At 36.7% G+C, this 22700-nt stretch overlaps 1 protein-coding gene and 1 long non-coding RNA gene across 3 annotated transcripts in view; both read right to left on the bottom strand.

Moving 5' to 3' along the window:
- LOC145679631 (glutamate receptor ionotropic, kainate 2-like) overlaps positions 1-18065 on the bottom strand; it is a 132414-nt gene extending 114349 nt beyond the window's left edge. Inside the window, exons 1-2 of the mRNA XM_081750206.1 lie at positions 18018-18065; positions 15665-15791 (exon numbers count right to left, since the gene is read on the bottom strand). Coding sequence (XP_081606332.1) covers positions 15665-15791; positions 18018-18065 — 175 coding nt within the window. The remainder of the gene's footprint in view (positions 1-15664; positions 15792-18017) is intronic.
- A 1894-nt stretch (positions 18066-19959) lies between these two features.
- Positions 19960-22700, bottom strand: part of LOC145678857 (uncharacterized) — a 112428-nt gene continuing 109687 nt past the window's right edge. The window contains exon 4 of one of the 2 annotated variants that reach the window (XR_014130441.1): positions 19960-20695. This is a non-coding gene — a long non-coding RNA (uncharacterized LOC145678857). The remainder of the gene's footprint in view (positions 20696-22700) is intronic. The other variant, XR_014130440.1, reaches the window with a different exon arrangement.

Here is a 22700-nt window from a genome sequence, read left to right on the forward strand (position 1 = left end):
TGTCTTGGAGTTTTAAAATTAGTTTTTCCCCTTTTACATCTCTTGCAGGGTCCGGGCGCATACAGGCACATATTTACTTTTTATCTTACATACTCAACTGGGTTTTCCTCTTCATTTCTTGAAATGCTTACCTCCGTGTATTTTGGTGTAAAATTCATACAAATCATTTTCAGAAGTGCATTTTTCTTTTGCGTTCCTCTTTCTAATGAAGCCGCGCATATCCCTCTTGTTCTTTTCGAGCCAAACTCATGTCTTTACATTTAGTTGTGTAAGAGTTATTACTTGTGAAAAAGAGAAATATTTTCACAGGTAACAATTCTTAGATGACTAAGGCTATCTTTAAAATAGTGCCAGATTTGAGTTTCTAGTGAAACGCCACCTCAAAAAGATATGTCACATGACCCTCTTCCTATTTGAAAATTTTGATCTGAATCCAAGATGGCGGACTTCAAGATGGCCGCTGTGACAATACTATACAACATTAGATGTGTTTCTTCCTCTAGTTCCATTATCCAGGGTATTTTTGCGTTCCCTTAAGCCGTTTCTAAATTACAAGATTTTATTCCAGATTTTTCCCATATATTATGTACTGTAATCGGATTCAAAATTTTAGGTCTCTTGGGGCACCATTTAATATTATTCAATGAAGTTAATTTTACTCCTTCCTTAATTTAGTCCCATATGGAACCATTTTAGGGGGTGAGTCCAAAGAAATTAGGAAATCATATATATATATGAAGATTTTAAGACAAATTGATTCAAATTATGCCAAATATTGTACAGTATATTCACAAATACACTAGGGGGCCCAAATGAGCTTTGGGGGGCCTGGGCCCCCTTGGTCTACCCAGGATCGGCGCCCTTGCCATTCTCTAATCAAGAATGGGATTGTCCAATAAAGAATATGAAACAACCAATTAACCAATCACGATGTCCGAAATATAGGTAATTTCCAGATATCCCCAAACGGGCTGCTATAATATTACTCGTATAACTTCCATTTACTCTTATGCCTATGAATGTGCGATTCACTACCACTACTGCAGAGTAGAGTGGAATATGTTAGATTATTGCTTCATGTTGCATTCACTAGTATTTTAATGTGTTTTTTTTACTGTAGCCAGTGGCGTATTTTGTGGGCTACCGGCGGTAGCAATAGAATATTACAGTGCGTCCACTAGCTTTCGAATTCGAAAAAAACGTTATAATTTCCGAACAAATATACATAGGAAAATGAAATTCACAATACACGTACCTTGTTTCATGCTGAATACATGACCGTCACAGCAGGTGCTGAAAGTGTCCTCCCTGGACGTCAAGACATGTTTGTACACGGCGTTCCACATTGTGAAAAGTCCGATGTAGAGTCTCTGGTGTGATCTCGCAATGTCAATGTTGTTTCGCAACTCTTGCAGTGATCGTGGGTTGTTTCTGTAGACACAACCTTTAAGAAAACACTATAAGAAGAAATCAGGAGGTGTCAATTCCGGAGATCTTGGCGGCCACAATCCTTTGGAGATTATCCTGTCACCAAAAAAGGACTCAATTTCTGCCATGGCCACGTTGGAAGTATGGCATGTTGCTCCGTCTTGTTGGAAATAACCGCGACGCAGTTCTTGATCGTCCAGCTGATTCACAAATTCACTGAAGATGTGTAAGTAAACTTGTGTGTTTACTGTATCTTCAAAGAAGATGGGTCCAGTGATACGCTGTCGGAAAATTGCACACCAAACTCCCACCTTCAAGGGATGAAGTGGAATCTCATGGTACACATGCGGATTTTCGGCGGCCCACACCCTAGTATTCTGCGAGTTCACATAACCGGAGAGATGGAACCAAGCTTCATCTGTGAAGCAAGTATAGTCTAGGATTCCTGGATTGTCATGCAACAAAGCTTGCAACCAACGACAATACATCACGCGCTTTTCCGAATCTGTAGTCTTCAACTCCTGGACGACTGTAACGCGATATGGAAACAGCTTGGCTCTTTTCACAGTTGACTTTGACATCCCTACCTCTTGTGATAATCGACGCAGGCTCTTCTTAGGGGACTGCAAAAGATGTTGCCGCACATTCTGTATTGTTTGCTCGGACATCCGTGGACGCGCGCCTCCATGTCCCGTAAGCAACGTTCCTGTTGTTTCGAACTTGTTCACCAAATGATGTATTGATGATTTCGATGGTCCTTTACGGTATCCAAATTCACGGCAAAATTCACGTTGAACGGTCTGATACGATCCCGATATCCAATACTTTTTAACAATGAACACGCGTTCCTGTATGGTGTACAGAATCATCCTCGCGATGCAGCGACTCGAGTCACACTAGCGCACGCGCACCACGCCAAGCAGCACTTCCCCTGGCGCCACATCGTCTTTGTTTTGACGTGTGCGCTTCTGTTCAATCCTTTCTCGTGTTTAGCATGAAACAAGGTACGTGTATTGTGAATACCATTTTCTTATGTACATTTGTTCGGAAATTATAACGTTGTTTTTTTTCGGGTTCGAAAGCTAGTGGGACGCACTGTATAAAATAAAGTTATTATAATATAAACTAACTTACATTGATAATTTTATACTTTAGTATCTTCTTCAAATGATACAAGTTTCTGAGGACTGTATGTATTTAGAAAGATCCACTAACTTCTTTACACACAGTATATCTCGTTAAATTAAGAGGTCTTCGATATGACAATGCAGCAGAAACCACTCTCTAGCTACTACACTGCTTCCCCTTCTCTCCACCTTCACCCACAGCATATGAGTGAGCAGTACCGTGCCTTGGGAGTGGCGAGTGGGACGACGGCCGCGGGCGCCGAAGTAAGGGGGAGCAAAATTCGGGAAAAAAAGGAAAAAGAGAGGAAAAATTAATTGGAATATATGTATGGGGGCGCCGTCGTATACTCTCGCCCCGGGTGCTGATTTTCCACGGCACGGCACTTGAACGGGCTGTCAAGTAACAGCAGTTGCCTGTAAAGAAATCGGTTTGTTGAGCGTGAGTGAAGAGTAAAGGGAAATTATACATGTAATGACAACGCATTTTGGGGCATTCTGGAAATTGTTTCGGATACCCTGACCCTAGTTCTGTAGCGGTTTGCGTCAACGCAACGAAACTTTTGTGTTTTATAGTATTATGCGACAGTTGGCATAGATGTTATAAATATTTCTGCCATTATTTGTGTTTCGTTGCGAAGACTCTTACAGACTGAGGCTCCTTCGTTGGCTAATCGCCTATTTCAACGTTCTTTATTATTCGTACAGCTTCCATTTACCACAAATCCAAAGCAAATTGTAGGGTTACATCATGGAACAAATGAAGGTAGAAATGTACCATCGGTTTTATGTAATACTAATAAGGAGATGGCGCTGTAAACACTAAGTATTGGGGAGCTTTGCTCTCATTTTTTATTCAATTTTTACTATTTACAATTATTTACTTTGGACAATTTTATCATTTATTACAATCTTCACATACTGTTTTTCACTTTCAATATGTTCATGCACCGCTTATCCTTCGTTATTACATTAATAGTGTGATAAACAATTATATTTCAAACAGGCAAAATCGGCCATCTTGGCTCGTGCCATTTTAGTACGTATTTATCAAGGTGACCAGACGTCCCGTTTTAGCCGGGATAGTCCCTTTTTTTAATCATTGTCCCGTATTTTTCTGATTCTCAAACAGGACATCTAAATGTCCCGTTTTAAAGCAAAAATGACCCAGGTGTCCCGTAATTATTATTCAAAATATAAATGGTCAATACAAACTCGACACTCTTCCGTACCAACACTCATTGGAAAGGTTCATTTAAGTGGAATTCAAATAAAGTATCTCCTGACAACTGCTGGGTAGAAGTATTTTCCCATTTCTGTTCTTATAACGTACCGTACTCAAATCTTCTAAAACTTGTGAAGTTCCTTCTCTGTTTACCCGGGACTAATGCTACAATAGAACGTGTATTCACGCACATGAATGCTTTGTGAACAAGTGATGAAAACCCAACTGTTTACAGATACTTTGGAAGCTGTGTCGACCAGTAAGATTAATTTTGATCAGTCTTGTACCAATTTCTACAAATTGTTAAGTGCAAACAAAGAACTTTTAAAGAAGATCCATTCATCCCAAAAATGCCAGTGAAAATTACGCTATAGATGAGTAGTGAAAGTAATGATATAGTAAAGAATAACAGATATTCAATAATGAGGTAAGTAGTTTATTAGTAGTTAAAAGTATTGTTGGGTAGTACTTAAGTTAGAAACGCTGTGTTATTACTCTTACTTGTGTATTTTATAAATTGAAAACAGTGTTAATCTGGAAACCAGATATATCACCCCCCCCCTTCCCGTCGCTGATTCGTATGCGTCCCGTTTTTGCAAGTAAGAATTCTGGTCACCTTGGTATTTATATTTCAAACAATTTATAATTAAAATAAATATAGTGACGTAGTCCAGAGGACTCTAAGGCAGGGACTTCCTTTATAAATCTCCTGAAACTGAAATACTAATAGTTCATCTCTGGTGCTAGGGGTCTCGGGTTCAAACCCTGCTCCCGCCAAGTGAACTTTGTGATGGACAAACACCGTGTGCGTGGGTTTTCTCGGGGTTCTCCTGTTTCCTCCCACTTTCTTCATTCCACCATTTCATTCATTACTCATCATCACCGTCTCCTTTAGCCTAACCAGCATAACCGTGGGCCGTAAAACTCAAAAATTTCGTTTCATTTGAAATACTAATAAGATAATATGTCTTGCTAGTGAAGAGAAAATCATATTTATCTTCTTGATAACAGGAAAGTATGTTGTAAGTGTTTTTCTTATTTTGAAGACTGTATAATAATGAGGAAACTAAACTTCAGTAGTAATAATAATAATGTTCAGGTGTTATAAAGGTTAGTGGTAGCCCAAGCCATCAAACCAGTATACGCCACTGAGTGTAGGGAGTTCCTATAGCACTTGTAATCATTCCACACTAGCAACACATACATGTAAATATATATATATATAAAACATTTTGTATGAACTGTGCAGAAATATTGCACTGGTGGAAAATAATGACCCATACAGTATTCTTTTAACAAAAGAGACACTGACCAAAGCTTAAAACTTTATTTTAAATTATAATTTGTAACTGTTTCGGATATCTAGCATATCCTTCTTCAGACTGGATAGGAGTACAAAGAGAAATTTCATAACAAATATGATAAGAAGAATAGAAATGTTGGAGGACGAAGAGGAAGGAAGGAATGAGAGCATACAGAAATTCTACAGACAGTTAGAGAAGAACGGTTACAGCAAGAAAGAGTTAGAGAAGGAAGAAGAACGCAGGAAGAGGAAGAGAGGGAGAAAGAAGAATGAAGAGGATGAGAGTGGAAAATGGCATGGCATAGAAAGTATGGGAGAAGAAACGGAGAAACTGAAGAATTTATTGAAGAAAGGAGGGGTCAGAACTTATAGAAAGAGTGGAGAAACTTTATTAAGATCAATAAAGAAGAATAGAAAAGGAACTAAAAAGATTAATGAAGAGGAAGAAGGGGTCATTTACAGGGTATGGTGTGAGGACTGCGATATGTCATATATAGGAGAGACAGGAAAGAGAATGAAAGAAAGGATAAAACAACATGAAGATGATGTTAGGAAGAAAAAAGATACCAATGCCATATACAAACATGTTAAGGAGACGAATCACGCAATTAATTGGGATAAGACGGAAGTATTGGAGATGGAGAAAAGAATGATAATAAGGAAGTGGAAAGAAGCGGATTGGATAAAGAAGGTAGGAAGAGATAAACTGATGAACTGGACAGGGGGCTTACCAATTAATGAATCATGGCAAGGAAGTTTGAATAACATAGAGAAGAAAAATAAATAAATAAATAAAAATAAAGGGCCCTTATAAGAACCAAAAATAAAGGAAGTGATTAATTGGAAAGTGAACACGAAGACTTATAGGATGGGCTGAAGGCCTCGGTAAATAAGAAAAATAAATAAATAAATAAAAATAAAAAAGTACAACAATGATTCTATATATGACTGTTAAAAGAATTTAAAATTTTTTATAACAATGAATATATATATATGACGGTTAAAGAATTTAAACTCTGTTATAACAACATTTATATATATGTCTGTATTTTCATTAATTTCGATCGTGTCTGAAGAAGGATATGCTAGATATCCGAAACAGTTACAAATTATAATTTAAAATAAAGTTTTAAGCTTTGGTCAGTGTCTCTTTTGTTAAAACAATTAATCCAAAGCCATGAATAGTCTTAGTATTCTTTTATATGTACTCGCTTATTTTAACCGTCGTATAGCACTTATAATGGTTCAGATTAGTAACCCTACATTCGAAACATAAGTACACGCTTAATGTATGAGTTACAGGTTGGTCGCTACATAAGTAAGTTCGTTAAACATCATTCTTGCCTTGTTAATTAACAGATTTACCTCTAAATTTTGCAAAAAGCGGTGTCAATAGTCTTAATCTGCACCGAAGATATAAATAGCATATGCAGTAAAGCCTGTCTTTAATGGACTCAACGAAAATATTTCACGGTACTATAAATATATAGGCGAAAGGCGTATTTAATTCCCTTTCTTAAACTGAAACTGTGTTATGGGGACAATAGAAATGAAAATAATCATTTCAACGGAAAATTTCAAAAGATGCAGTGATATACAAACTGAAACATACAACGGATATAGAAGCCTATTGAGAATTATACGGAAAGTCTGAAAAGAAATACGGTATTTACTTGGAAGAGTGTAGACTTTAAAGTTATGAAAATGCTATCAAAACTTTAAGCAACTGCAACAATTTGCCTTATGTCAAAGTGATACTGATAGTGTGTGTTACTCAATCTTAAGTGTTTGTGGAAAAACGAGCAGTAATGTGTACAGAAAACCCTTCTTGACTACCGAGCTCCCTCGCGGTTAAGCGATTAACGTACGTGCCTTTGGAGTAGGAGATCCGGCTTCGATTTCCGGCGGGAGTTCATGTGGTTTAGATTCCACGTTAATCAGTAGATCCACGTCTCATATAGCCTCGCTGCTAAACGGGACATCGGTAAGTCAACTCAACCTTCTTGACTACTGCAAAAACAAAGTTATGACGTTTACGGTATTTTCTCTGTTTATTGAAACTTTTGCGTCTATTAATTCGTAGCAATGATGTATATTGACTAAGATGCACACATCAACTTATTTTATCATTATATGTTTGCACTTTATTGGGCATAGGTCTACATTCGTTAGCCGGAAATCTATTTTTAAGAGAAATTTTTAAGTGAAGTCGCATTCAGTTCCGCTAAAGACAGGTTTCACTGTATATAATTTTGTGCTGTAAAGCATGAATGAGGGCGATACGGAAGACAAAAGATGCATACACGCATGCACGAAATAAAACAATTATTTAACTAAATATACTGTTACGATACTACACGTCGGAGGTCCTTGGTTCCATTCCATCGACGGACTTTTGGATTCACGACATTCATACTTCTCTGGATTCTTTTTATTAAAAAAAAAAAATCCGAACTGGAAAATAGGTAAACATATTGCTTTCATATAATTGCTTATTTTGTTTATCAAAAATACTCAGCACAATGCGATCGAAATCGTGCATATTAACTTCCAGAACATTTTGAATCGTAAAGCAATCTTCATTGCCTGAAACTTATCAAAATTGAATTTCGCACTCCCCAAATTAGGTAACGCTATCGTCCTACAATTATTTTCCAAAGCGCGTTGAAGACAATTGGTGTAACATTGTCGCAAAATTCTCTTATTATTATCTCTTGGCGCGCAAGTGAATAACACATATTCCGCTGGTAAATTAAAAGCCGAAGAGATCTTAGCTTCACAAGCTTTTAACGAACCTAGCTTTTTACAAGCTTCAGCTAGCTCCTTTCAGCTTCTCTGTGAATCGCTCCATCTACTCCAAACAAGGGTTTAAGGATCTCATTCGCAGCATTAACCACAATGTCACACTTCAAATCTGCAATATTATCATAATATACACTTCCTTCCTTGTTAATGTCCTCATTATAACTATATAATGGTTTCTTATACTCGAATTTCTGAGACCAATCCATTAAAGTCGGTAGCTCGCTACTGGATTTCCACGAAATCATTCAGTGCAGTCGTCTGTTAGCTGGTTAAAATCTTCATGATGTTCTGAACAATCTTTGGCAACATTTATCATTTGCATGTCACTTGTTCCTTCTTCTCCACCCTTCTGTCATCGGTTCTGGGGTTACATCAGCGTAGTACGGTTTAAGTCTAGTGATAGCAATCGACTCCATTTTTCTCTTTTCTTTGAAGTTTTGTACTTCAAAAAATACGCATTCATTACCTTTTCGTACAATAACAGCAGGTCTAAAGAACAATCCACAAAATGCTTTAGTGTTCTCTCTCCGTCTTGAAGGATGGAAAATCCACACATGCTGTTCTTCCGACAACTGTACGGATCTATGATGTTTATCGTTAAGACCTCTCTGAAGTACGAAATCTGTTAAAAAGTTTATCCTGCGCCTGTTCTATGATGTCAAGAAGAGTGGCTAAACGCTCTTGATTCACACTGTGTATACATTAATGATCGCCTGATTCTCTAAATAAGGATCAACTCCGTGCAACAGTTTAAATGAGACTAAATGATATAGAATGGTTCACGGTAATATTATGAGCAAAAGTCACTGCTGGCACGTGAAAGTCAACTGCCATGATTGTTAGGATCCACTTTTCTCTTCAATAATGCTTTGTCAGATATTGGATCCTCGGCAGTACATATGATTTTACATGAACATTAGTAATTAAAGAAAGTGGTTTCTTGGCGGATACCCCATCAATTGTCAGGGTTTTGCGTGAAAACTTCTTATATATGTTAAACCGAGTTGAACATTGATATTATATCTAAAGTTTTTACAGCTGATGAAGCGTACTTACCATTTTATGACTGCCCTACTTGCCAGGAAAGAAGGTATGAATCCATGAAAATGATCCGATGCCAACAATTGTGAAAAAAAAAGTGAGCAATGAAGAAAGTCATATACGCTGAGGTCTTTCGGAGTCCTGGTTTAGTTGCAACTATTAGGTTAAAAGAACAGAAGACTGTTACAGCAAACTGAAACACAATAGTGTGTTTACGCTAAGTTCTTGAATTCCTAAAAATCTTAGGTTTAATCTTGCATCACGATGATGCGTCCTCGCATACTGCAAAGTAAACAATGGAGTATCTCCAGGCTAATCATGTTAAAATACTTCAGGGTACTCATTATAGCTATGTGTGACTTCTTGCTGTTCTTGAACCTTCAAAAAGCATTTCCAGGGATACCGTTTCCACTCAGAAGACGAAATTGAAACATCAATCATGAATCTTTTCAACAGGATTCCAAGGCAAAAGTGGCGTTGGGATTTTGAAGGCAGGAAAGGTTAAATAAGGATATTCCTGCTGGAAGGAATTACTTTAAGCATATATAACAAAAGTTTGTTCAAGGGACATGTAATTCTCTCCTATTGCAAATCTTTTGGAGTGACTCTCGTATTTTCAACCTAGACTAGTCTGTATGTGTTGAGCTTCTCTGGTCACTTATTTGACATTTATGTACATATAAAAAGATTAAAATCAATTTTCTGGTTCTTATATCTAATTAGCCACTACGCAAGTCAAATAAATCAAAGCAATTAAAGTAGTGCATAATGTATCTTTATTATTCTCAAACAATACATTTACTTACAGTGCAGCATTGCCATACACTTGTGTTTAAAATAAAGTGATGATGTTTCCTGAAATATATTTACAAAAACTCAAATACCTACCTCTTTCATACACATGTGCAGATAATATTGCAGTGAACACATATCTTGCCTTTGAAAACTTTCTTGCAAGCTGATGTACGGAAACATACTACCTACGACCAGTAGAAACCTCTCTAAAGGAAGATGAATTAACACGTTTCTTAAAACTTTGCAACCTATATAAATTAATCTCTGATCTGAACAGGAAGAATAAAGGAGTAACTGTAAATCACTGACACCTGACCCATCTTCGTTTCGCTAATGTTCTTCGAAAACGATATCCCACAACTGCAACATACGATTGATGAAACTTGAAGAGCAATATTGTCTGAAAATCATTATGGAAAAGATTATAGCGATTTTCAACAACTTTACAAGGGAGTTCAGGATAAAAGTTGAAAATATGGAAACAAAAGAATACCTATATCTACCTCAGACAGAACATATCTGTGGATGGTAACACTAAACAGAAAATTAACAGAACTGGCCTGAAATCCATTCGAAAAGAACAACTTATTTCGAAAATGTTAAATGCCAAAAGTTAAAAAATATCATTGGATGTGTTCTGCCACGGATTGAAGATATGAAAATTAACTAAATTCAACATATCCGCAAACTATATAAGGGGGCATGAAGAGATGTGGGATATCGTTTAGAAACCTCCCGTAAAGTTAAATAAAGAACCACATGCATAAGACAGATAACGGGAGTCACGAATATTATTATGAAAATAAGGATATTGAGGTGGCGTTGGTGGACTGAACATATTATAAGAAGATGATCATTACAGAAAAGTGTATCACTTAGTGGGAGAAGGTGGGGGCAACTGCTTGAGAAGCATAATCATAATCATACTATAATAATATACTAAAGACAACCGTGAAACTATATTATCTCGGTGGACAGACTTCTCCCTTACCAATAAGGAAAAACTGAAATGATCCTAGGCTTCGAAAAGCATTTTTTAACTGGACACGAACAGACAAAAAGGGAGCTAGCAAGCGTCCTAAAAGAAGTTAACGAAATCTAGGAGCAGAACGCAGCTACATGGAAACAAAATGTCCCCGGGACAGATGGTTCTGGAAAACAGTTGCACAGATCTTCAGCCAATCGTGGAGTGACAATAGTTTATAATATAATGGTATACATATACCACATTGACTTGATCCCTAGTCTTTCGTTGCAAGCGCTGCTATCGGCTGAAGGAGCTAAACTCACTTTCTCTCGCTTAGCAACAGCTGAACCCTTATTGGCTCAACACGAGGGTGTGTGAGGGTGTGAGCTTTAGTTCGCATTTTTGCCACGGCTCAAGACAGTTTGGCAGCACAATAGTGTGATATATAGGTTGTTGGAAGTGACACTAAAGCTCCTCGTTGGGAGATTATAGCTCATTATTTTGAACTTAAGTAATAGCAAAGTATAATCGGACGTTGTAAGATAAATCTGCGTAGAGGGATAGGTTTATGTATAACGTCATTAACTTTTCCCTCTCTCTCTTCCTATCTTCTTTCTATGAATGTTAGTTCCATTACAACTCTTATCATACAATTTTTAATACTCATAATAGTGTAAACCTAAATAAAATACACAGTTTTTATAATATACACAAGTCAATAGCTACCAAACATTATAAAACACGCCACAGAGCAAGTTATTAACGGATTTCAAGACAAGGTCATGTTATTTTAAGATACTGTATCCTGGACTCTTTTTTTCTCCAAGTCTTTTCTCCCTTTCTACGAGAAATATCAAAAACGCCGAGACATATCTTTATTTTAAATAAAAATGAAAATATCACGTTTCATGTCTCTAACCTAAATGGATTTCGAGATATGGCCATCCAGTCATGACAACTGTAAACCCATCCTATTCTATTCCCGCCATTTTTCCTTCTCTTCCATGATAAATATTTAAAAAATGGTGAAACACGTTTGTAATTATTTTAAAAGAGAAGTCCAAATATCGAATTTCATGTGTCTCATCATAAGAGATTCAGAGATATGGGTATCTTATTATAAACATTGTAATTCCCACACTCTTTCACTTCTCACCTCTTTTCCTTCTCTTCTAGGTCAAATATGAAGAAACGCTGATAGATGTTCCTAATTATTTTAAATGTGAAGTTCATATACCACATTTCATGTCTCTAGCCTTCAGATTATGAAATATGGTCATTTCAGATAATAATTGCTACCTCATTTTTCCCCTTCCCCTGTGAATTTCCAAAAATCCTTCCTTACTAGGCTCTTCATCAACAAATCCTACGCCTTGTCAAAATTTGAAGTTTTTAGCTTAAGCGGTTTGGCCTGGGTGTTGATCAATCAGTCAGTCAAGACTTCTTCGAGAAATGGCAATCTTATTACACCAATTGCAACCATACTCTTTCTCTACACATCTTTTTGTTCTCTTCTCGAGAAAATATTAAAGAAAAAACACTGAAACACGTCTTTAATTATAAAAATATAAATACCAAGTCTCATGTATCTAACCTTAACGAATTTCGAGGTATAGCTATCCAATTATGACAATTGTAACCTAAACCTTTTTTTATTCCATCCTTTCTTTACTAGGGCAAATATTTTAAAAAATGGCGAGACATGGTTTAATTATTGCAAATGATAAGTCCAAATACTGAATTTCATGCCTCTTACCGTCAGATTCCTAGATAGGAGCATTTTTTATATAATAATTTCCATCACTCTTTCCTAGGGGCGTCATTTTGGGCTCCAGAAGGGCAATTGTCTCTTTAAGTTTGACATTTATATACATTTTAATTCATAAGCTAATAATTAGTGGTAGGCATAAAAACCGGTTTTTGAACATTTTCAAGAAAATTCTTTGGTTTTCTCCAAAAGCCAATCGGATTTTCACCGAAACCGGTTCTGTTTTTTTTTTTTTTTTAATTTGATCTATTTCTGACCAGGATAGTGTTTCGTTGTTCTCCGGAAACCGATTCCGTTTCCACAGAAATAGTTTTATGTGTTTTCCAAAAATCTTCACCGGAACCAGTTTCGGCGAAAACCGAATCTGTTTTTGGAAAAAACCGAAGCAGGTTTTGGTGAAATGTCGGTTTTTCGGGTTTCGGTTTTTCTAGAAACCGGTTTACAGTTTTATATAAAAAACGGTTTTGCCCATCTCTAGTAATAATATATTAATGAGAAATCTGTAAATCTACTTACATCTAGAGTAAGTGAAAAGCAGAGTCAATTTAAGGTTGTTATCTACAGCAATGCAATCCATTGAATATTGTTTTGCCCCAGAAGAAAAAATCTGAAATGCTCTGCCCCCGTCGAATTTCCGAAAGTTCTTAGTGGGATTTTACATAACAAATCCTATGCCCTGTTCAAATATCAAGTTTCATGCTTAAGTGGTTTGGTGTGGGTGATGAAGACATCGGGTTTTTAATGCAAATTGCATATTTTGTTTGCTTAGATGCAGTTTTGTTAAACTTGGTAAGGATTTCTAACAACAATAGTGCAGCTCAAATTTGAAGTTTTATAGTGCATATAAGTGCTTATTTGAAAGATTAATGCATATATTAGTGATGATTAAGAGCATATTCATCATATTCTGTACATTTTTACTTCAGATGTATGTTTATAGCATGTTTTCAATGTCTACGCAGCAGAACGCCTTTTTGCATGAGAGGATGGAAGAATGCCTAGTTTATGAAGGGCCAATAATCTTAGCAACCGAACAGCCGAGTACAGACGCTTGTAATTGCCAAGACGTTAAGAGAAATCTGATAATGATAAAGACATTATAATATAGTGTCGACATCAATTGAGAAACAAGAGACGCGAGGAATGCTGTTCAGTGAATGTCTAGGTTTGGTTGGTAAAGTTTGGCACGAGCTCCAGTTAATTCCTGGTAAATTCAGACGCTCTGTAGAAAAGAAATTGATAAATGTGATTGCCCGAAACTCCGACTAGAAAACAATTGAAGCCATGCGGAAATACCTTCAAGGGTTAAGTTTTTTCAATTTGTCAGAAAATATAGATACTAAACTTGCTCCTTTCTATAAATACTTTTCAGTAACAACTATTGAGATTAACAAATCATTTTCTAGCTACAAATGCCACAAACTGACACACACAGATACAACAAAAAAGGAATAGAAGCATCTTGTAATATAATGTAAGGCTAATTACGGGGAAGAATAAGGCCTTAATAACGAAAACTTTTTTATGTACAGTGAAAATGTGCAGAAAAGTGATACTCGTCAAATTTAGTGTGAAGTAAGTGCACTCTAAAAATACAAATGTGAGAAATAACTAGAGATCTGTTCTCATATCATTGTCTTTATTTTAATCTCATAATCTGCGTGTTTTAAAAAGTTAGAAGTATATTAACTGTATTACAAAACTAAATTCTGAAGAGAGGTACTTGAAAGCAGGGGGTAAAAGTGGATCTGAAAAGGTACGGGGACACACGACGTCATGCTGTCCCCCGTGCCTATATTGCCCATTGTAATTTTTTTTAGAAAGTGGGGGACGCCATAGATATTCTCGGGAAGTGAGGGGACGGCATCCCCCCACATTCTCCTGCACTTTTACCACTGCTTGAAAGGCAAAGTACACTTCTGATGTCATATTTCACTTACGATATTTTGTCATAATTTTGCTGTATGTTTGAAAATGCACTCTTTTACTGCATTGTTAATGCATATAAAGTGCATATTTTAACACACTTAACGACATAGCTGCATGCGTATTTCATGAATTTTAAGTGCATAAACATCCGATGTGTATGGTCAATCAGTCAGTCAGCCAGGACTTCCTTTCTATAAGAGAGATTCATTCTTAAAAAGAATTATTCACAATTTTGCTGCATGTTTGAAAATGCAATCTTTTACTGCATTGTTAATGCATATTAAGTGCATATTTTAACACACTTAACGGCATAGCTGCATGCGTATTTCATGAATTTTAAGTGCATAAAAATCCGATGTCTATAGTCAATCAGTCAGTCAGTCAGGACTTCCTTTATATAAGAGAAATACATTCTTAAAAACAATTATTATTTTCTTTCTGCATGTTTCCATTCATTTAAAGACAATCACTCACAGTTCCTCAGAAAAATGTTTCCGAAATTCTCCATTCAATTAAGATGACGGTTTATTTGCATATAAATAAAACATACGCTTTAAACCTTTCTCGACTTTAATTTGATTATAGCCCACTGAAGGGAACGCTAAACTAAAACTAATTATACCACGAATTACATATGGAGACGGGTTTCTAGAAGGTACGAAATTTCATTTAAAAATGTCTAACGGTAAATAATAATAATAATAATAATAATAATAATAATAATAATAATAATAATAATAATAATAATAATAATAATAATAATAATAATAATAATAGAATGCTTAAAACAAAACATTCCTTTAGACCTAATTCTTATTTTCCATTTTAGTCTAACTCATATCGATTTTTTAATATAACTCATCGACGCAACCGGATGTTATTCAAAATTTAATTTCGTATTACTCGTTCATGTTTTAAAATTAACTGTACCCTGGTTCACAATACAAGAATACTATTTTTCATTTCTTTATAACCAAATTTAATTTAATCTTTTCAAACATAAAGTATTTTAAATATAACAACTATCACGTTTTACCACCTACATTATATCGAGAATCAAGACACGTCTATTCATTAATTTCGAGACCAATCACAGAAGAAAGTGTACAAGTAGTTTCCTACCTACTGAGATGCCAACAATGTAGAAAGGAAGTTGGAGATTTTTTAAAAAGTGGGGAAATGTATACCCCTACTTCGAACTATATACCCCTGATTTTATTAATAAAATTTTGGTAGATTATATTCTTTATACCGAAAGGTGCTCATACTTAAGTCTTACCTCTTGCAACAGCTATTAGCTGTTGTGCTTCGGCTTGTGAACTCCTCAACTTTGCGTGTTGATGCATCACTTGAAAGTCATCTTGAAGTTGTTGATTCTTAGCTGGAACGATATCAAAGCTAAAAAACTGAAATTATATTAAAGATATAGTGACAGAACATTATATTGCTAAGACTTATAGTTAAATTTGTCTATAGACTAAATATTGTGAACTCTAAGCCATCATTTTAGACTTCTTAACTACACTCTGCGTAAGTGTAGGAAAGAAATCATACATAGTACCTCTTTCCGTCCTTCCGTCTGCTGACAGATAGCTGGGCAAGCAGCTAGAAACGTTTGTGAATTTGTATTCAAAAAAAAATATGCTCCATATTCACGTTTATCCTTTTATTTAAGCCGGAAATGGTACAATTTCAAAATGAATCCACATTGAGAGGAAGAAAAAGATATAAGATGAATTTTTGATATTGAATCAGATATCAGACTCCTCCCCCCCCCAAAAAAAATGTCTTCAGAAAATTAAAAATGAGTTAATCGTACTTGATTGAATTGACGAGAAAGAAAGAATTACTTTAGAAGAATGATAGATAACGTAAAAGAAAGAATTACTTTAGAAGAATGATAGATAACGTATATCCGTGGGTACTCTCGTTTTCTCCCACATTCTCATTCTACCGACTCTTCTATTATGATTCACTTGCCTTAATCATCCTTAGTCTCCCTTACTCTAACGGGCATAATCGTGGGACGTGAAATGGACAGATTCAAAAAAAAAAACTTTATAGAAGAACTTGCGAGACAAAATAATAACAATTTCAATTTGGAAATAGATATAGAGAAACAAGAGAATCAGTGAATTGGAAAGATAATTGAAGAATTGGATGAAAGAAATTAGAAAAATACGGAAGAAGTGGGAAAGAAAGCTGAAACACAGAGATAAGAATTAAAAGAAGATATTGGAATGGAGAAGATTAATAGAAATAAGAAATTAGAAACAGAGGATAGAAAGACATAAAAAAAAAAAAAAATCTTATCAAACGTCTGCAGAAGCATGAGTTTAGAAGTAAACGTGGAGAAAACTAAATACATGAAAATTCATGTGATAGTAATATTGAAACTATCAAGTAATACTTAAACAAACAGGACAATTTCAAATATCTAAACTAGGATTAACGCCAACAGACCGTCATTAACAAACTGAAAGGCGGGAATTCATGTTATTATTCAGTCCAAGTTCTTTCATCTCCGTGAATTTTGTGAAATAATTTGAAGGTTAAAATGTACAAAACGATAATTATGCATGTTATGCAATATGGTTACAAAAATGAACATTTACTTTGTGGGAAGAGCGCAGATTGAAAGTATTTGAAAATAAAATCCTGAGACGAATATTCGGAGCCAAGAAGGGCAGGAATAAGGAACGGTGGAAACTTCATAACGAGGAACTACATAATTTATACAGTTTACCAAACATTGTTAGTGTCATCAAATCTAAGAGGCTCAGTCAGGTTGGCAGATTATGTGCCCTGGATCTAGCAGAAACAGAAACACAATGAAGAAACCGATCCAGTTGGCCAAGGACAGAATTCAATGGATAACACTTGTCAATGCAGCGTTGAACCTTTGGATTCCATGGGGCATAGAGTTTTAGTTAATTAATTATTTAGAAACAGAAGTTCACGAAACAGTTGATAGTTCCAAAACGTTAAAAATGAAGTTGAATATTTAAGAGAAGAGATCACCGATTGGAAGTAGAAGAGAGGCTCGATTTTATTACATTGTAAAGATCCCCGCCTTTCAGTGCACATTATATCATCGATCACATGTTATATCTATACAACATGTGCTATTAATTAGAATCATCAATACAAGCAGACGATAGATATACATGAAGTAAAAATGAAGCCACGTGGCCTGTACGACGGAAGCCGAGGAGGAACGAGACACCCAGAAATCACTTATAAAAATGGAACCGAAAAGGAAAGAAGTTATTAGTTGACCACTGATCGCATAACCTACACCTGCTCCTGAGGTCGCCCTGGACGAAGTATTACTTTACCCAAATCCCTGGAGGCTACCATGAGCTAAGGAACTTACCAAAATACCGTATCCTGAAGTTGCTACAGATGCCCTGGAGGCTACCATGAGCTAAGGAACTTACCAAAATACTATATCCTGAAGTTGCTACAGATGCCCTGGAGGCTACCATGAGCTAAGGAACTTACCAAAATACCGTATCCTGAAGTTGCTACAGATGCCCTGGAGGCTACCATGAGCTAAGGAACTTACCAAAATACTATATCCTGAAGTTGCTACAGATGCCCTGGAGGCTACCATGAGCTAAGGAACTTACCAAAATACCGTATCCTGAAGTTGCTACAGATGCCCTGGAGGCTACCATGAGCTAAGGAACTTACCAAAATACTATATCCTGAAGTTGCTACAGATGCCCTGGAGGCTACCATGAGCTAAGGAACTTACCAAAATACTATATCCTGAAGTTGCTACAGATGCCCTGGAGGCTACCATGAGCTAAGGAACTTACCAAAATACCGTATCCTGAAGTTGCTACAGATGCCCTGGAGGCTACCATGAGCTAAGGAACTTACCAAAATACTATATCCTGAAGTTGCTACAGATGCCCTGGAGGCTACCATGAGCTAAGGAACTTACCAAAATACCGTATCCTGAAGTTGCTACAGATGCCCTGGAGGCTACCATGAGCTAAGGAACTTACCAAAATACCGTATCCTGAAGTTGCTACAGATGCCCTGGAGGCTACCATGAGCTAAGGAACTTACCAAAATACTATATCCTGAAGTTGCTACAGATGCCCTGGAGGCTACCATGAGCTAAGGAACTTATCAAAATACTATATCCTGAAGTTGCTACAGATGCCCTGGAGGCTACCATGAGCTAAGGAACTTACCAAAATACCGTATCCTGAAGTTGCTACAGATGCCCTGGAGGCTACCATGAGCTAAGGAACTTACGAAAATACTATATCCTGAAGTTGCTACAGATGCCCTGGAGGCTACCATGAGCTAAGGAACTTACCAAAATACCGTATCCTGAAGTTGCTACAGATGCCCTGGAGGCTACCATGAGCTAAGGAACTTATCAAAATACTATATCCTGAAGTTGCTACAGATGCCCTGGAGGCTACCATGAGCTAAGGAACTTACCAAAATACCGTATCCTGAAGTTGCTACAGATGCCCTGGAGGCTACCATGAGCTAAGGAACTTACCAAAATACTATATCCTGAAGTTGCTACAGATGCCCTGGAGGCTACCATGAGCTAAGGAACTTATCAAAATACCGTATCCTGAAGTTGCTACAGATGCCCTGGAGGCTACCATGAGCTAAGGAACTTACCAAAATACTATATCCTGAAGTTGCTACAGATGCCCTGGAGGCTACCATGAGCTAAGGAACTTACCAAAATACTATATCCTGAAGTTGCTACAGATGCCCTGGAGGCTACCATGAGCTAAGGAACTTACCAAAATACTATATCCTGAAGTTGCTACAGATGCCCTGGAGGCTACCATGAGCTAAGGAACTTACCAAAATACTATATCCTGAAGTTGCTACAGATGCCCTGGAGGCTACCATGAGCTAAGGAACTTATCAAAATACTATATCCTGAAGTTGCTACAGATGCCCTGGAGGCTACCATGAGCTAAGGAACTTACCAAAATACCGTATCCTGAAGTTGCTACAGATGCCCTGGAGGCTACCATGAGCTAAGGAACTTACGAAAATACTATATCCTGAAGTTGCTACAGATGCCCTGGAGGCTACCATGAGCTAAGGAACTTACCAAAATACCGTATCCTGAAGTTGCTACAGATGCCCTGGAGGCTACCATGAGCTAAGGAACTTATCAAAATACCGTATCCTGAAGTTGCTACAGATGCCCTGGAGGCTACCATGAGCTAAGGAACTTACCAAAATACTATATCCTGAAGTTGCTACAGATGCCCTGGAGGCTACCATGAGCTAAGGAACTTACCAAAATACCGTATCCTGAAGTTGCTACAGATGCCCTGGAGGCTACCATGAGCTAAGGAACTTATCAAAATACCGTATCCTGAAGTTGCTACAGATGCCCTGGAGGCTACCATGAGCTAAGGAACTTATCAAAATACTATATCCTGAAGTTGCTACAGATGCCCTGGAGGCTACCATGAGCTAAGGAACTTACCAAAATACCGTATCCTGAAGTTGCTACAGATGCCCTGGAGGCTACCATGAGCTAAGGAACTTACCAAAATACTATATCCTGAAGTTGCTACAGATGCCCTGGAGGCTACCATGAGCTAAGGAACTTATCAAAATACTATATCCTGAAGTTGCTACAGATGCCCTGGAGGCTACCATGAGCTAAGGAACTTACCAAAATACTGTATCCTGAAGTTGCTACAGATGCCCTGGGGGCTACCATGAGCTAAGGAACTTACTAAAATATCGCATCCTGAAGTTGCTACAGATGCCCTGGAGGCTACCATGAGCTAAGAGGTTCCCGTGCAAAAGTATTTTCTTCCTTCACCTTTACTTGTATAGGGTGCCCCACAAAAAAGCAGGAAATTTATTGTAGATTCTGTAATATGAGGTGAACACACATATTTTCATTTATATTTTACTGACAATGTCACTTGAATGTTCATAATCAATGCAAGTGCTCAAAATGGTTCCCTTTGGCTTCCACACAGCGGCGTAGACGTTGCAACCAATTTCTGGTGGCATTCTGGATAGTTTAAAGTGTAACGTTGTCACAGCAAGCTCCAACACTTTCCGTTTTGTTGGCGTCGCGATTTGACAAGCCATGCCAAATCCTCGCTTACGCACTTTTGCAGCAGGTGACCCTTTCCTCTTTAGTACTGACACAACATGGGAAAACTGATTTTTACTTATTGCACTGAAGAACTGTGGCAAAATGTCCCTGCATTTCTTCAGTCCCCACGTCGGATGCTCCTGCTTGAAAAGGACTATCACCTCGCGTTGGAAATTCGTTAGTTGAGCCATCCTGAAAAGAAACAATTTAACAATGTGTGGATTGCATACGTAATATACACAATGGAACAGCACAAAACTATACAACTGCACATACACATTATTGCACATACAATCGCTCTTATAGAAAAACCAAATTTCCTGCTTTTTTGTGGGGCACGCTCTGAATAAGGAAACACTCTGATTAATTCTCTTTGTACTTACAAAGAAGTTTTGTAAAATTTTTATAAAGTAAATTTGGTGAAGGATTAAATCCCAGATTATTATTGTCACTATCGAAAAGACATCACAATATTTTTAGGAGAAACTCGAGGGAGTAAGATATGGAAAGAGCCCTTGTAACTACTTAAAATTCTGTTTTAGCATCATGAAAATCCTAATGGGTGTTGGATTGGCTGATTTGAGTTTAACGTCCCTTTCAGCAGCGAGATGACATGAGACTGGATCTATTGATTAACGTGGAATTCGAACCACATGAGCTCCCGCCGGGAATCGAATAGTGGGTGTTGGAGTTGTAGTCCATCTAAGGAATAAAGTGATATGTTTTTTTCTTTCTTTCTTTCTTTTAGAAGACATTTCTGATATGGATTCAAGGTTCCACGAAAAGGTTCCAACTGTGCCCTTAAACCTCTATTGAAGCCCCTGGATCTCAAAACAGCAAAATTGTAAGATATATTGATTTTTTTTTTCTAATATAAGTTTAGTGTTCCAAAAATTGGTTCTTTCTTTGCCCTTTTCCCTCTACTGAAACCAGACGTGGTATTTATACTAGTCCTAATTTCAATATTGGATCCATAGAGTTTGAACGTCTACTGTAATTTAAACATACGAAACAAAACTCTTTGAGATAAAACAATAATTTAAAAATTTATAATAAAATATTAAAATTTATGGTCATTTAATAGAAGGAATAACTAACTACCAATTCATTAAACTTTTTTTTTTGTACAGTACATTGTATTTATTAATTTGACGTAAAGTTCACAACTAGAGACCAAATTTTTTATGCTGCCTTTTTCCTTAAAAACAAAAGTTTGACACAAACATGTGTCCATATTTTTAATTTTTCTAAATCGTAAAATGTGACAGTCCTAACTATAATAGAACAAGCTAAGTTCAATACGTAAGAAAAATGAAAAGTCATAAGAATATCTCGGGGAAACGCGGCCTTACGATTACAGTAGAACAAAGAGAACGATCATTTCAAGTATTTGTGAAGTATTTTGACAAGTGACGCTTACTGCACCAAAGAGAGCAGGTGTGAAATTCCCATAGCCAAAGTAACATTCAACAAGAAAATGTCACTCTTAACTAGCAGGCTCAATATTGGACTTAAGAAGAAGTTGGTCAAGTGGACTGGACTGTATAGTTCAGAGACTTGGATATTACGGAAGTTAGAGAAGAAATGTTTAGAGAGCTTCTAAATGAGGTGTTGGAGGAAGGTGGAGAAGATAAAATGGACAGAGAGAGTAACAAACAAAGTTTTTTAGAAAAAACGGATAGGGGAGAAGAGAGTGCTTTTAGCCACCGTCCCTCGTACGAAGGCCAATTTGATCAAACACATCTTCCGAAGAAATTATCTTCTTCATACCGCCAAAGAGGAAAAGATGAAAGGAAAGCGAGGAATAGGAACAAGAACACGATTGATGATTTGAAAAATAGAAGAAAATATTGGGAGTTAAAAGAGGAAGCTGAAGGTCGAGAAACGTGGAAGAAACATTTCCAAGTCCAAATTAAAAAAAAAAAAACTCATTAGGCCCAGGACCTGCCAAAAGGCAGAATACATAATAATAATAGGGGCCTAATAATAATAATAACGAAAAAGTACGACCAATTTTTTTATCGTTAGTTATGAAAGGAATACGTGCTTCTTGATGGCCTGTAAGCATGTCACCAAATCACATTACAGGAATATTACACCATGCATACTACACTGAAATTATGAAACTTCTAAATTGAGCTCTTTTTCTTTTAACCTTGGACTAGAATTAATAGCATCTTACCTTTCTAATAAGTAA

The sequence above is a fragment of the Thermobia domestica genome, chromosome 2 (assembly GCF_964235325.1).
Source record: "Thermobia domestica chromosome 2, izTheDome1.hap1.1, whole genome shotgun sequence".
In the NCBI taxonomy this organism is placed as follows: Eukaryota; Metazoa; Arthropoda; class Insecta; order Zygentoma; family Lepismatidae; genus Thermobia; species Thermobia domestica.